At 38.1% G+C, this 17,210-nt stretch overlaps 1 protein-coding gene across 1 annotated transcript in view; it reads left to right on the forward strand.

The window, feature by feature from the left end:
• Window positions 1-1,148: 1,148 nt before the first annotated feature.
• Window positions 1,149-17,210, forward strand: part of LOC106941374 (vitamin D3 receptor A-like) — a 29,699-nt gene continuing 13,637 nt past the window's right edge. The window contains exons 1-2 of the mRNA XM_015024381.1: window positions 1,149-1,301; window positions 8,501-8,631. Of these exons, the coding sequence (XP_014879867.1) occupies window positions 1,156-1,301; window positions 8,501-8,631 (277 nt within the window). The 5' untranslated portion in view covers window positions 1,149-1,155. The remainder of the gene's footprint in view (window positions 1,302-8,500; window positions 8,632-17,210) is intronic.

Below are 17,210 nucleotides of genomic sequence, written 5' to 3' on the forward strand. Positions count from 1 at the left end.
AAATATGTTCATCAATGTTCTATTTATGATTGTTCAAAGCAACACTAAACAGGTGGGGTTTTAGTCTTTATTAAAGGAACTCAGTGTTTAGGCTGTTTTGCAGTTTTCTGGAAAACACAGTGTGTGTAAAAGAAAATAAAGTCCAAATATTGGAGTATTGTTAAAATTGTTTCATTCTTCTGACTTAAATATTGTGTTTTTATCTCCTCTTGTGTGTGTATGTAGTTACACCCCAGTTATCAAGTAGACATTAATCCAGGTATTTCTGCAGGCCGTGTAATATGGGATGGTCCTAATGTTCATCATTCTTCCTGCTTTATAAGGCATAATTCCTTTTGCATCACTTCCATATAAACTTGAGCATCGGATTACCCAAAAGTAAAGTTGCTTCCTTCATATGCTGTCAACTTCTGTTTAATACGTTTCTAGAGCTTTAAAAAAACAGACCAAAAGATAAGCCATTCTAAAATCTAACCTTGGGCAACAGAACTAACTCAGTCACCATATTTCTGCATCTAGACTTTTTATGATGTTCTCCTCCAATAAAGCTCAAGGCATCAGTGTCCTATAGTGGATGTTGAACACAGTTTCGCGGTGGTATGTGCTTTTCCTCTGCTGTTTATTTCATAGAATGCGTCCAGATGGTGTGTGTGTGTGGAAAAAAAAAATCTCACAGTGGAGAACTGGCAGTAATAAACGGACTGACTGTTTCGCAACATTTGGCGAAGGACCCTCAGTCAGTACATTTTTTTTTCTGCCAATGACCGTCATTTCACGGTTTTCTTGATTGTGAGTAGGTTTAAACAATTAATCGGTGTGTGTGTCTGCACCGTTGACTGACTCATCCAGCCAATAGCCGCAAGACGCAGTGTGTGGCTGTCCATGCCTTTTGCTAAATATGCTAATAGCCCAACACCTGTTTGGATAAAAAAGAAAATGCACATCTCCCCTGTCAGGCGCCCAGACCCCCACTCCGCGAAGGGTACAGAGCGAAACAAGTTGATTCTTTACATTGAATCCTTAGTTTGGAGGGGGTTCCTGGATGTGAGCTCATGGTGAATGTTTCTCCCGTTCCTGTCAGTTTTCTATCTTCTTAGATTCATTAGATTGACTCCAAATCAAAGACATCTGTCTTTTCTCTCTCTCCGCTCAGTGATGGAGCCCATGACGGTGACAACGTCAGTGGTTGGACCCGATGAGTTTGACCGCAATGCCCCGCGGATCTGCGGCGTGTGCGGGGACAAGGCCACCGGCTTCCACTTCAATGCCATGACTTGTGAGGGCTGCAAGGGCTTCTTTAGGTGCGTTTGGGGTTTTTTAGTGTGACATTTTCATATTTCATGTAATCTAGGTAGGTTATTTGCAATCTGTCATCTTAATAAATGAAAGCACAGCCTTTTAAATGAACCTTTTTAAGTCTCGGGTTCCATTTCTAAGATTTTGTGATGTACTTAGTTTTCCAAACTTGGACCTGGTAAAGACCAGAACATATTAAAACCCTGGAAATGACAAAGACTTATGTTTCCATTTAAGTTTATTTCTTAGTGACATTTAAATGCAGCTGATCTGTTTGCTTTTGGTCATTGGTCAATAGCCATAATGAGGTCAGCTGAATTTTACTCTATTATTTCGTTACCTTCCTAAAATAATGGCCCATGTCATTTTTTGCCAAAAGTGTGTTTTTTTGTTTTTTTACCTTTATCATCAGGCAAAAAGAAGTGGTGATTTTTTTTAATTCATTTTTTTAATTGGACTCAATTAGGACTGAAACAATTAATCAGATTAATCGTGAATAATCATTTATGGAAATAATTCTCAACTACTTTAGTAATCAATTAATCATTAACTGAAGTATACTGACTTAAAAAAAAAACAATTTCCTAGGAAAAAAACATAGCACTGTAATTAAGCCAAAATCTGTACAAAATATACATTTTGCACTGAAGATAAAATCAAATATGTAGATTCCTAAAACTTCTCAAGTGACTTTTTTATATTCACAAAGTGCAAAAAATGCTAATTTTTTGCACTCTAGGCAAAACATGTTTATTTTATTATTTAAAGAAAGAATTTTATTATTTTTATTTACATCTCTTAGTGTATTTCTAATATCGTATAAAAAGCCTTGGAGTTAAATGAAAAATCTGTTTAATGTGCCAATTTCTTTATCAGATTATTTGATTAATCGTCAGAATAATCGATAGATTAATCAATTTACTAAAATAATTGTTAGGTGCAATCCAAGACTGAATGTATTTTCCTGCTACTTTGACTGAATAGTTTTATTACACTGGAATGAATTGGATGATTTTATTTCAAGTTTGGATTGATTTGCATTTCTTAGAACTCAATTTAAATTAGAATAATTTGTCTTTTGAAATGGCAGTTATTTTAAGCTTAGAAACTGAACTGAAAGACTGAATTAAATCTCTACGGAGTTTTTATCATATTGTTTCTAAAAATGCACCAATCAGGGTTTTGCTGGTTGAGAACAATTTCCTGGTTGTCCTGAGAACTGAATCTGATGATTCATTTTTACGGACTATATCCCATAAAAAAATTCTGGTTTTGATTTACAGCAATAAATTAAAGCAGTGCAAGAACCTGTGCATTGCACAACTTGTTCCTGTTTGCCTCGTTAACACGTTGGACAGTTGTTGCAATTAGTTTTCAGTATTTGACCTACAGATCAAAGACGATTGTAGATTCTGTTAGAATCAACAATGTAGTTATACTTTTAATACCACTGCTAATAACAAAAAAAAAATTCTGGACATCTTTAAGTTTACTAAGTTAGGATAAAATAAACATTTCTGTATTTTTCAGTTCATTTTTCAGCTCCTCTTGAACATGTTGGTGTTCCCTGCCTGCACATTAGCAGAGGGCTCTGTGAATAAGTCACTAATGCATGTGTGCTGTTTTGAGGTGGAGGTTCACAATGACTTCATTTCATGCGACCATGTGAGCCTTGCTTTTAGTGCTGTCAGAGACATATTCATTATTCATTCGAGCCACTAATCCCTACCACTAACTCAAGTGTGAAGGATGAAAACATACTTACTTCCACAGAAACTGTGATTTTAAAAATACATTTACAGCACAATTTATTCCTGTTAATTTAACTAATGTGAAGTTCTCTTGTACCTCTAAAATCGTGACTATTTTTGTTTTTTTTGTAATTCAAATTTTATTGATTTTCTGAACACTGTCTCACATAAAGCACAAACACAAAACAAAAAAGGCTGGTGCACCCCACCCCCCACCTCAATACCCAGGTTACAGTCATATCATATGTATGTTACAGTGTTAATTCAAAAACAATCAGTAGTTGGGAGAAAGTTAGTTGTCCGGGAAAATCAAGCTTCATCCAGATGCATTATTCAAAGCCGTAGTTCTTTTCAATGAGTCCCAAAAGCTATCCCATTCCATGTCCCTGTTCCCTTCCATGTTGTTGAGCATGGCTTCATAAGAAGCTGTATCCGTCATTGATTTAATCCATTCATTTAGCTCGGGACACTTTGTGGTCTTCCAATGTCTTAAGATGATCCTGCAGGCTGTCACCAGACCTACCACCACAACTGTAAAAGCTCCTTTTGGGGTGTTCGGCATTTGAGATCTGTCTCTCAGTAAACACAGTTCTGGAGTCTGAGGTATCTCTGAGCCAAGCCATGCACTCAGAGCCTCCAAGATTTTAATCCAAAATGGTGAAACCAGAGAGCAGTCCGAAAAACAATGCAAATATGTGCCCACCTTTTTCTTACATTTCCAGCATATTGTTTGACATTATTTTCATTCTATGTAACCTAGTAGGCGTATGATAATATCTATGTAGCACCTTATACTGTATACATTTACTTCTGGCCTCTTTCACATATTTACCACTCTCTGACAGTACACTCAACCATCTTTTTTTGTATACTCTTCTCAAATATTTCTGCCATAGAAGTTTAATATTTGATGATTCACTACTCAAATTATAACTTAGCAGCTTATAAAATTGAGAGGCAGTGTGTCGTTCACGCGGCATCTTAATATAATTCAATATAACATTTTTTACAATCTTTTTAAATTTTGAGGTAACATAATGTCTCATCTGTAGGTATTTCCAAAAAATTTCTCTACCTTCCAAATTAAATATGTGAGTAAGTTCGTTGAAGGACATGAATTGCCCGTCTTTGTCTAAATCACCAATGGCGCATATGCCACGTGAATGCCACTGCCTCCAAAACACAGGTGTTTTACCAATACATATAGCAGGATTAATCCAGAGAGACACATATTTCTCTACCTGATGTGGAAGCTTTAACAGTTTGTGTACCTTTGACCAAACTTTACAAGAATGAACATAAACTGGGTTTGTTGTGTCAATCTTTTGAGATAATTTGTGTTTAGGGTCAAACAGCAAACAAATATCCCTTTCAATATGTAACCATTCCTGCCTGTTCTCACCTTCCCAGTGTTTAACTAATTTTGCCATCTTAAATGACAAGCAATAGAGTTTAGGATCCGGAGGTCCTAGGCCGCCCTTTTCCTTAGGAGCATACAGTTTTTCTAGTTTTATTCTCGCTCTTTCACCTTCCAACAAGAAATGTTTAAGTAAATTTTCATACTTTTTAAAAATATCGAGTGGAATTGTAATAGGAAGCATCATAAGCACATAATTAAACTGAGGGGTGGTAATCATTTTTATAACATTAATCTTACCCCATAGTGTTAGTTTTATCTTCTCCCACTTTTCAAAGTTTGTTTTAATTTTTGAAAGCACTTGATTAAAATTTAGTGAAGGTAACACTTCCAACTCCCTACAAAGTCTAATCCCAAGATACTTCATGCCTTCAGGTACCCATTTGAATTTAAAATCTTTGACTATGTGTGAATTACATAAAGAGGACAATGGCATGGCTTCAGATTTAGCCCAATTTATTGAGTACCCTGAAACTGTCGAATACATCTGTATAGTGTCCATTAGGTGCGGCAAAGATGTAAGCGGATGTGTTATAAGTGATAAAATATCGTCCGCATATAAAAGCAGTTTGTGTTCTTGTTGTCCCTATAATATCCCTTTGATGTCCTTATTTATCTTAGTGCTCACTGCTAAAGTTTCAATAAACATGATGAATAACAATGGACTAAGAGAACAACCCTGACGGGTCCCACGTGATAAGTTAAAAAGGGATGAGATAGTGCCATTAGTTATGACAGCAGCCTTTGGTTCCTTATACAATATTTTGACCCATTTAATAAAAAATGGTCCAAATCCAAAATTTGAGAGATCAGAGGAGAAGCAGGTTTTCATGAAGCCTGTCTGATTCTGATGAATAATACTAGGAAGGACTTGTTGTAAGCGCACAGCCAGCACCTTGGTTAATAGTTTATTAAATGTGGACTGTAAAATAATTGGCCTATAATTTGCCGGGTCTGTGCTATCCCTATCTTTTGTTTGGAATCAAGGATATCCGAGCTTCATTAAAAGTAGGAGGCAGCTATCCTCTCTCAAAAATCTCTTGATACACCTTTTGTAACACTGGAGCAAGAATATCTATATACTCCTTGTAGTATTCTGATGGAATACCATCACAACTGGGGGATTTCCCCACCTTCATCCCTGAAATTGCCTTCCTAATCTCCTCTTCAGTAATTGGTGCTTCCAACCACTCTACATGCTCCTGAGATAGCCTTGGTAGATTGAGTTTGGAGAGAAAAGCATCACTTTCTCTTTGGTTTGTCTCGTTAAACACTGAAGATGTATACAATGTTTCGTAATATTGTTTGAAGACATTGTTTATGTCTTTTGCTGAGGTTACTAAAGTATCTCCTTGTTTAATGGCAATTGTGTTAAAAAAATCCTCTTTTTTAACTTGTCTTGCTAATAATTTGCCCGTTTTCTCCCCTCCCTCAAAGAATGAAGATTTTAACCTAAACAGAGAATATTCCACTTTTTTGTTATAAATTTCATTTAACTGAAACTTAAGTCCACACATATCTCGATAAAGTAAATCATCATAACATCTAGCCAAATTGTTTTCTTTAAGTTTGATTTCTCTTTACAATTTACCAATTTTACATAGACTCTATTTTTTCTTCCATGAAGTATATGCTATAAGTTTACACCTCAGGAATGCCTTAGAGGCCGCCCATGCAGATTGAACATGGTCTGTACTGCCAGTATTTATTTCAAAATATTATCTCAGGTCCTGCCCCAACTGTTCTTTAAAGGGTTTGTCCTGTAAGAATGAGACATTCATTCTCCATCTCGAACCTCTTATATTCCCCAGTCCTAATCTTATGCATAATTCCGTAGCTGCATGGTCAGTGAGTGCAATAGTTTTAATATCAAAGCTCCGCATATTATTTACTATGAGTTTTGAAATCAAAAACAGATCGATCCTAGAATAGGATTTATGACAATGAGAATAAAATGTGTACTCTCTTTTAGACAGATTAATTAACCTCCAAACATCTACTAGACCCACATCTTCCTTTAGCATATGAACTGCATCCCTTCCTTTAGAGCTAAGTGAACCTTTTGATGTGCTATTATCAAGAATAGGATCCATAACTTCATTGAAATCCCCTGCTAATATTGTTTTAATTAATTAATTAATTAATTAAAACAATTAATGTTTAATATTGTTAATATTATTCTTCCATAGCCCCCAATATACTATTTATATTGTGGAAAAAGTTAGGGTCCTCTTTATTGGGTGCATATATGTTGCAGAGTATACCTTTACCCCTTCTATCATTGCTTCAACGCAAACTATTCTTCCCTCTGTATCGTTAGCTTGTTTTATCAATGAAAACTGAATATTTATCTTAATAAGAATAATTACACCATTGCGAGCACTTGAGAGCTATGAAAAATATGTCCTACCCAACCTGTCTTAAACTTGGACTCTTCCCCCTCATTTAGGTGAGTTTCTTGGAGAAATATTATATCGGCTTGATTTGTCTTTAAATAAGCCATTATTTTGCGCCTTTTGGCTGGATTTCCGCATCCATTAATATTCCAAGATGTGAATTTTATATACTTCCCAGTCATTACAGATTATAGATTGATACACGTTTTAAACCTGTAACAAAACACTTTGAACAGATATATCTATACCCCTGTCTCCTGATCCCTAATCTACTCTGTGAGTGCACCCAGCCAAAATGAAAATAATTTGCACGGGCAATAAACATTCCCGTCATGTAAACGGATAGAAACAACATTAAAAAAAGGAAGAAAAACAAAAAAAACAAAACACAACAACTTAAAACCTACTCTATTGCTACTGTCTACGGCAGCTTCGCTCTGTTCATGATGACAGGTGGCGAGGTCCGCCTCCCGACAGTCAAACACAGCAACTTCTATGGGGCTCCTAGGAATTAGTCAGTTGAATTTGGGGTGTCCTCCCCCTGCTCGTTCTCCTCCCGGCTCTCCTCATTGAAAAACTTCTCTGCTGCTTTCGCCGAGCTGAAGCTTATGTTTTTACCCTTCCACCTCACGCGCAGCGTGGGTGGAAACGCCAGGGTGTATTTAGCGTTGCGCTCTTGCAACTTCTTTTTCAATGCGGTGAAAGCCTTCCTCTTCTCTGCCAGTTCTTTAGTCATATCCGGAAACACTGATAGCCTGCATCCTTGCGACTCAAACCCGCGCTTCTCCTTAGCTGCCATAATCACTTTATCCCTCACTGATTGCCTCAGGAATCAAATAAGAACCAGTCTCGGAGCTTGGGTCGGGTCGGGTAACGGTGCGAAGGCCTGGTGGGCTTGTTCAGTCTCAAACTCGGCGTCATCACAAACTCCAAGACCCTCGGTTGGCATCTTCCGAACACAGCTCAAAAGTGTCCCATCAGTACCGATAGTCTCTTTTAACCCAATAACTTTCACATTATTCCTCTTACTGTGATTTTTGAGAACTTGCATGCGGTACAACATAGCTTCCATTAGCTTGCTTCTCTCACCAACTGCGGTGTGCAGCCACTCCGAAGTGTCCTCCAAGCGGGAGATGCGTGTTTCAGCCTCCGTTAGCCTTTCTTGCATTGCAGCCACCGCTGTATTCAATTCCGACGTCATCTGCTTTATTGTGGAGACATCAGCAGCTACGCTTTGTAGCATGTTACTCATTTTGACCACTTCCGAGAACAAATTCGTTATATTAGGAGGAGGAGGTGTTTCCCCCTGTTCTTCCTCATGTGGAGGGCTATTGCGGGTCGACATGCGGCCTATACTCTTTGAGTGTTTCGTTGCGGCCATTGCAGGATTAAAGTACTTTTTTCCCCAAAAAGAAGTCCACAAGCCTATACTGCTCCCTCACTTGCTGAGAACGGTATCAAATAAGAGCCCCTTACTACAATATCGTCATCTAATTACATGTCGGGAATGGAGAGCCGTTAGCCAGCTGCCATCTTGTTTGCCTGCCCACGTAACTCTAAAATCGTGACTATTAAAGAAATAATTATTTTTCTTTTTATTCAGTAACAAGATTTTATTTTTATTTTTTGCATTCATACAGACGCAGCATGAAGCGCAAAGCCTCCTTCACCTGTCCGTTCAACGGGAGCTGCACCATCACAAAAGACAACCGGCGCCACTGCCAAGCATGTCGTCTTAAACGCTGCATCGACATCGGCATGATGAAAGAATGTGAGTATGGTGATCTTTCTGCTGAAGATGTGCTCCCATGGTGGGGAGTTGGAGGTAGGAGTGTGAGGCCACAGGAAACAGGACATGACGATAATAAGGCTTGTTTCCTCTTTGAATTAGTCATGATTGATATAAACTTGGTCAAGAATTGTTGTAAACAAACATGCCGCACTATCAAACTATGTCATAGAAATGTCAAAATGTATTCAAGTTACATTGGGACTTGGGATTACTTTGAGCTAGTCTTCAAATCTGTCTGCATGATTGGTTTGACTTCGGTCTTTCCAGGCGAGCAGAATAGACTCAAAAGGTTTGTTAGTACACTGCTACCAGAGCAGGAAATGAAGTGGAAACTGGATTAGTTGTATCAGGTTGTAACAAGGTCAGGGAAAACAACAAAACACACATTCAATAGATCAGCTTTTGCTTACTGTTAGATAAAGATATTCATTACAGATTCACATTTTCCTTTAGTCTGTAAAATACCCACCAAAAATTAGAGCTGACTCTGCATGAATTCATTCCTTATAATCACTACTAAGAAAAGACAACAAGAATATTCATTTGGATCAGACTTTTAAACAAAGTAATTAATGCACTGCTGGCTGGAAGAAACCTCTGTTCACCCCTTTTATTTGTGTAGCTGCGATTCACAACAAATCCCAGTTGAAAGCCATTATTTCCATTAGCAAAACAGGTTTCATTCGTAACCAAGTGTATAGAATCCAATTTAGACCAAATTCATAATCAATGCGGTTTGATCTCATCAGTATAGTTATAAAACCAAATTAACTTTCCCTGTTAAAGGGTTGGGGCTAACATGTGNATTGCCTTCCTAATCTCCTCTTCAGTAATTGGTGCTTCCAACCACTCTACATGCTCCTGAGATAGCCTTGGTAGATTGAGTTTGGAGAGAAAAGCATCACTTTCTCTTTGGTTTGTCTCGTTAAACACTGAAGATGTATATAATGTTTCGTAATATTGTTTGAAGACATTGTTTATGTCTTCTGCTGAGGTTACTAAAGTATCTCCTTGTTTAATGGCAGGGATTGTTAAAAAAATCCTCTCTTTTAACTTGCTAATAATTTGCCCGTTTTCTCCCCTCCCTCAAAGAATGAAGATTTTAACCTAAACAGAGAATATTCCACTTTTTTGTTATAAATTTCATTTAACTGAAACTTAAGTCCACACATATCTCGATAAAGTAAATCATCATAACATCTAGCCAAATTGTTTTCTTTAAGTTTGATTTCTCTTTACAATTTACCAATTTTACATAGACTCTATTTTTTCTTCCATGAAGTATATGCTATAAGTTTACACCTCAGGAATGCCTTAGAGGCCGCCCATGCAGATTGAACATGGTCTGTACTGCCAGTATTTATTTCAAAATATTATCTCAGGTCCTGCCCCAACTGTTCTTTAAAGGGTTTGTCCTGTAAGAATGAGACATTCATTCTCCATCTCGAACCTCTTATATTCCCCAGTCCTAATCTTATGCATAATTCCGTAGCTGCATGGTCAGTGAGTGCAATAGTTTTAATATCAAAGCTCCGCATATTATTTACTATGAGTTTTGAAATCAAAAACAGATCGATCCTAGAATAGGATTTATGACAATGAGAATAAAATGTGTACTCTCTTTTAGACAGATTAATTAACCTCCAAACATCTACTAGACCCACATCTTCCTTTAGCATATGAACTGCATCCCTTCCTTTAGAGCTAAGTGAACCTTTTGATGTGCTATTATCAAGAATAGGATCCATAACTTCATTGAAATCCCCTGCTAATATTGTTTTAATTAATTAATTAATTAATTAAAACAATTAATGTTTAATATTGTTAATATTATTCTTCCATAGCCCCCAATATACTATTTATATTGTGGAAAAAGTTAGGGTCCTCTTTATTGGGTGCATATATGTTGCAGAGTATACCTTTACCCCTTCTATCATTGCTTCAACGCAAACTATTCTTCCCTCTGTATCGTTAGCTTGTTTTATCAATGAAAACTGAATATTTATCTTAATAAGAATAATTACACCATTGCGAGCACTTGAGAGCTATGAAAAATATGTCCTACCCAACCTGTCTTAAACTTGGACTCTTCCCCCTCATTTAGGTGAGTTTCTTGGAGAAATATTATATCGGCTTGATTTGTCTTTAAATAAGCCATTATTTTGCGCCTTTTGGCTGGATTTCCGCATCCATTAATATTCCAAGATGTGAATTTTATATACTTCCCAGTCATTACAGATTATAGATTGATACACGTTTTAAACCTGTAACAAAACACTTTGAACAGATATATCTATACCCCTGTCTCCTGATCCCTAATCTACTCTGTGAGTGCACCCAGCCAAAATGAAAATAATTTGCACGGGCAATAAACATTCCCGTCATGTAAACGGATAGAAACAACATTAAAAAAAGGAAGAAAAACAAAAAAAACAAAACACAACAACTTAAAACCTACTCTATTGCTACTGTCTACGGCAGCTTCGCTCTGTTCATGATGACAGGTGGCGAGGTCCGCCTCCCGACAGTCAAACACAGCAACTTCTATGGGGCTCCTAGGAATTAGTCAGTTGAATTTGGGGTGTCCTCCCCCTGCTCGTTCTCCTCTAGGCTCTCCTCATTGAAAAACTTCTCTGCTGCTTTCGCCGAGCTGAAGCTTATGTTTTTACCCTTCCACCTCACGCGCAGCGTGGGTGGAAACGCCAGGGTGTATTTAGCGTTGCGCTCTTGCAACTTCTTTTTCAATGCGGTGAAAGCCTTCCTCTTCTCTGCCAGTTCTTTAGTCATATCCGGAAACACTGATAGCCTGCATCCTTGCGACTCAAACCCGCGCTTCTCCTTAGCTGCCATAATCACTTTATCCCTCACTGATTGCCTCAGGAATCAAATAAGAACCAGTCTCGGAGCTTGGGTCGGGTCGGGTAACGGTGCGAAGGCCTGGTGGGCTTGTTCAGTCTCAAACTCGGCGTCATCACAAACTCCAAGACCCTCGGTTGGCATCTTCCGAACACAGCTCAAAAGTGTCCCATCAGTACCGATAGTCTCTTTTAACCCAATAACTTTCACATTATTCCTCTTACTGTGATTTTTGAGAACTTGCATGCGGTACAACATAGCTTCCATTAGCTTGCTTCTCTCACCAACTGCGGTGTGCAGCCACTCCGAAGTGTCCTCCAAGCGGGAGATGCGTGTTTCAGCCTCCGTTAGCCTTTCTTGCATTGCAGCCACCGCTGTATTCAATTCCGACGTCATCTGCTTTATTGTGGAGACATCAGCAGCTACGCTTTGTAGCATGTTACTCATTTTAACCACTTCCGAGCACAAATTTGTTGTATTAGGAGGAGGTGTTTCCCCCCCGTTCTTCCTCACGTGGAGGGCTGTTGCGGGTCGACATGCAGCCTTTACTCTTTGAGTGTTTCATTGCGGCCATTGCAGGTTTAAAGTACTTTTTTTTAAAAGAAGAAGTCCACAAGCCTACACTGCTACCTCACTTGCTGAGAACGGTATCAAATAAGAGCCCCTTACTACAATATCGTCATCTAATTACATGTCGGGAATGGAGAGCCGTTAGCCAGCTGCCATCTTGTTTGCCTGCCCACGTAACTCTAAAATCGTGACTATTAAAGAAATAATTATTTTTCTTTTTATTCAGTAACAAGATTTTATTTTTATTTTTTGCATTCATACAGACGCAGCATGAAGCGCAAAGCCTCCTTCACCTGTCCGTTCAACGGGAGCTGCACCATCACAAAAGACAACCGGCGCCACTGCCAAGCATGTCGTCTTAAACGCTGCATCGACATCGGCATGATGAAAGAATGTGAGTATGGTGATCTTTCTGCTGAAGATGTGCTCCCATGGTGGGGAGTTGGAGGTAGGAGTGTGAGGCCACAGGAAACAGGACATGACGATAATAAGGCTTGTTTCCTCTTTGAATTAGTCATGATTGATATAAACTTGGTCAAGAATTGTTGTAAACAAACATGCCGCACTATCAAACTATGTCATAGAAATGTCAAAATGTATTCAAGTTACATTGGGACTTGGGATTACTTTGAGCTAGTCTTCAAATCTGTCTGCATGATTGGTTTGACTTCGGTCTTTCCAGGCGAGCAGAATAGACTCAAAAGGTTTGTTAGTACACTGCTACCAGAGCAGGAAATGAAGTGGAAACTGGATTAGTTGTATCAGGTTGTAACAAGGTCAGGGAAAACAACAAAACACACATTCAATAGATCAGCTTTTGCTTACTGTTAGATAAAGATATTCATTACAGATTCACATTTTCCTTTAGTCTGTAAAATACCCACCAAAAATTAGAGCTGACTCTGCATGAATTCATTCCTTATAATCACTACTAAGAAAAGACAACAAGAATATTCATTTGGATCAGACTTTTAAACAAAGTAATTAATGCACTGCTGGCTGGAAGAAACCTCTGTTCACCCCTTTTATTTGTGTAGCTGCGATTCACAACAAATCCCAGTTGAAAGCCATTATTTCCATTAGCAAAACAGGTTTCATTCGTAACCAAGTGTATAGAATCCAATTTAGACCAAATTCATAATCAATGCGGTTTGATCTCATCAGTATAGTTATAAAACCAAATTAACTTTCCCTGTTAAAGGGTTGGGGCTAACATGTGCGTGCGTGCGTGCGTGCGTGCGTGCGTGCGTGCGTGCGTGCGTGCGTGTGTGCGTGCTTGTGTGTGTGTGTGACATATTGTTAAGACTACAGTAAAGCATTACGATGGAAATTGTAAAACGTATGTTTCCTGGAGTTGGATACCAGTGTGGTATTTGGTTCTAGTCCACACGCAGCCAGATATCTAGGAAAACTAACACATTTTTATGCATTTTAGCCTTTTATCCACACAAAAAAATTATTACTTATAAAAACTCTAATAAAAGTTGGAGTTTTTAAAACATGGAGATTTGAGAAAACGCCGTATTTGTGTCCAGGTCCTTTGGAAAACCAAGGTTTAGGATCCCATGCATTACAGTCTGCAACAAATAATTAGTCAATATATCTACATACCTGCTTTGACATGATTCACAATCGAAATCATCTTTCGTTTTTGTAACTTTATGTTCTAATATGCTGTTTAAAAGTAGTTCAACCTATATATCTGTCTTCACAAATGGAACCTCGACTTCCTGTTTAATTCCCAACAGGAAGTCAAGGTTTTTGTGAAGCAATCTGGTTTACTGACATAGGTTTTAGCTTTGCTATGCGCTTCCCTCCTATGGGTTTGGCATGTTCAAAACAACGCTCAGGGAAGTATTTGTGTAGATTCATGTGTATAAAAGCTTTTCTGAAACCAATCCCGTGTGCATGAGATATATATATATATATATATATATATATATATATATATATATATATTTTAAACATCGTGGCGGAGATATTTGCTTTTATAAAGACCAGAGGTTGGTATGTACGATATGAGCTTTGAAACTGCAGTTCCAAGGAGGAGCTGCGCCTCAAAGGCGGGGCTCGGTCCAACCAGGCGTTTTGCACAACTGAATGGTTGTGAAGGAGGTTAAAGGATTTCTGAATCATGGATGAAAGAATCAAGAAAGAATATCTGAAAGAATCAGATATATAAAATTATAACATGATGTAAAGCTCAAAAAAGTTAGGTTTGCATAATACTGCCCCTTTAAATGTATGGACAAAAATCCAGTGTTATGTTGAGACGTTAAACTCTGTCACATAAATAAATCTTCAGCCGACTCATTTTAACTTTGACTTCAATTATGCCTCAGCTTGGAATTCCTCTGATATAATATTCTTTTATTCATCTGAGTTACAGTAGAGCAGCTGCTCTGATGCCACACAAGGCTGAAAGCACAGCCATCTATATATAAAATACACTTTAAAAAAAAGTCTTTTTTTTCAGTGTGAGTTATGTGTGCAACAACCCAGGGAAGAGAAACTACGCTTCTATTTCAAAAAGAGAAACTTTCTGACTTATTTGTCTAATTTTAAACTTTGCTCACATGAGGATAATCAGTAAAAAGCAAAAGCAACCTGACTTCCAAGAGAAACAGGAGGCAGTGGAATCAATGGGTTAGTGAAAACCGATATTATTTGCAGCGAGGAAATGGGTAATAGAGTTTACGGTCCATATGCATTAGGTTGGTAGTACCATATGGCAAATTCAGTCCTGGGTCAAAAAGTAGCTTCATACAATTAGTGTTTTTCATCTCGCTTTTATCCAAGCAGATGGTCGTTAAGAGTCACAAAAACAGCATTGTGTCAGTGTTTGAAAAGCAGCTTGTTTCCAGTTTGCTCTTAACCTTGTTGGTTATGCATGGAGACCACCAGGCATGGGTGTAATGCAAGAACTAGACAACATGAGGAAAAACAATGTTTCCTACCCAACATATGATGGCAGAAAAGATTACACAAAAAATCTTGAAGGAGCTAAACTTGTTAATGTTAGAAGCTGCAGCATTTATAATGTTCTTCTAGAGTCATGCTTATAAGTTGCAATAAATAATGTTAGTTTATGTCTCCCAACATGGTTAATAGCTTGATTATGTAGAAACAGAAGCTTTACTGACCTAATATATTTTTTAAAGAGTTGTTAAAATCTCTTTCATACTATACTGTCATGAGATAGTGACAGTTTTAACAAATATGTTAAATATGTTTTTTATATAAAAACTTTAACATGCTTTCCTAAGTTTCTATCGTGCTGCTGCACATTTTTAAAGCATCTTAATTTTTTTGTTTTGAATATATCAAAGCATAATTTGATTTGACAATACTACCCACAAGTATCGTACATGCAGTCAGCCTTTTAACATTCCCTTTAGTGAAACAAATTTATCTTCCAGTTGAGTGTCTAGAGTGCAACCACACCACATACGCTGCATTTATTTTACAGCAGGTCGTTAATATTCCCAAATATGGTCAATAAATTCTGTTTTTGTAATGTGTGTTACAAATATCAAACCCCACTTCAACTACTTTCAAAAATAGGAGCCCAATCTGAAGAGCTGCTCCCACTTCGAAGGCTGTTTACTCTTCCTAAATGGTTTTTCGAGTGTTCTAACTGGTTGCGATTTTGCAAAGATGCATTTGGCATCGTTTGTGCAGCTGTGAGCCAGTCAGATTGAAGCCTCCCTTCCACAGTCAAGAGTCCTTCTACTTAGTGAGAGGAGTATTGCGAAGGTGTGGATAACGGCGCAACAACGTTGTTTTTCTGCTCTTGGTCTGCCCCGTCTGGTATTTTTTCCCTGAAAGGAAGACTGATCCAGGCTCATACATAGTGCAGGCGCTCAGTCCACAGGGTTGCAAATGTTTGAGCTACATGTGGTTGGCCGCAGAGGGTCTTGAAGGAACCTCGCAGACTGGGACACATGACAACGTTTACGTCACACCGGCTCTGCGGTTGAGCGGACGTGGACATCATGAATTCTCTTTAAGGGTCCTCGTTATTTAGGTGCTAATTTATTGGTGGAAAATAAAGTGAAAAGATCCCTTTTGTTTCACAGCAATGTCTTTGTGGGTGCATATAAGAAATCCTGTGTTGTGTTTCACAGATGAATGCACTCTGATTAGTAGTGTGTGTAGGTGGGTGTTTTTGCTTGCCCTCTCTCGGCTCTGCCAGCTGAGCTCTTAGTAAACAGCCTGTCCTTATTTGACACAGGTTAGAGAGATGCCAGGAAAAGACCTCCCCACATGCGTGTGTGTGCGTGTGCGTGTGTGTGCGCAAGTTGCAATATTTGTGAACAAGATTAAATTACAAGAGTTTTTGAACATTTTAGACCACAGATGATTGAATTCCCATGTTTTACTATAGCCCTTCAAGTGGCTCCCTAATTCCTCATTCCCTGTCTGAGTCTTTTATTTTTTTATTTTTTGGTCTCTTTGGCAACATTTACATCTACCTAGTGAAATCGACAGATGTTGAGACTGCTTTGGCTGAAAACATTAAATGGTGTATGATTTTTATTTTATTTTTTATCAAAATGAGAAGATGTGATGACAAGTTTTGGGAAAAGTTTGAGTGGCTTCCGAAATGGTAACGTGTTATGGATTATAACACTGTTCAGAAAGCATACTTTGCCAATCTATGTAATTAAAAGAAGTACCTCGCAAAATGTACTCGCACCTCATTTCTTCACATTTTCTCACACTAAAACCGCAAACTTAAATGTTTTTATTGGGATTTTATGTGAACACAAAGTACTCCCAAATTTTGACGTAGAAGGAAAAATGATTCATGATTTTGGAAAATGTGGCGTATTTATTCTTCTTTGCTAAAGTAGCTCAGTCAGTTTGGGTGGAGAGCATCTAAGAGCAATTTTTCAGTTCTGTCACAGATTTACAAGAAGGTTCAGATCTAGACTTTGACTGGATCATTCATATTAAAAGGTTTCCTCAAAGGATTGTCCTGTATACCAGTGATCCCCAGTATCACGGACTGGTCAAGACTTGGAAATTTTGCTGCAGCCCGGGGGAGGAGGGTAGGGGGGTCGTGAACCGTCAGATAAGGCTTCTGCATGTTGGTGTTCCCGCTAAATCCTGAATATACCCAATTTGGG

This window comes from Poecilia latipinna, unplaced genomic scaffold, assembly GCF_001443285.1.
Source record: "Poecilia latipinna isolate Pla-1442-1.1 unplaced genomic scaffold, P_latipinna-1.0 Scaffold3629, whole genome shotgun sequence".
NCBI classification, from domain to species: Eukaryota; Metazoa; Chordata; class Actinopteri; order Cyprinodontiformes; family Poeciliidae; genus Poecilia; species Poecilia latipinna.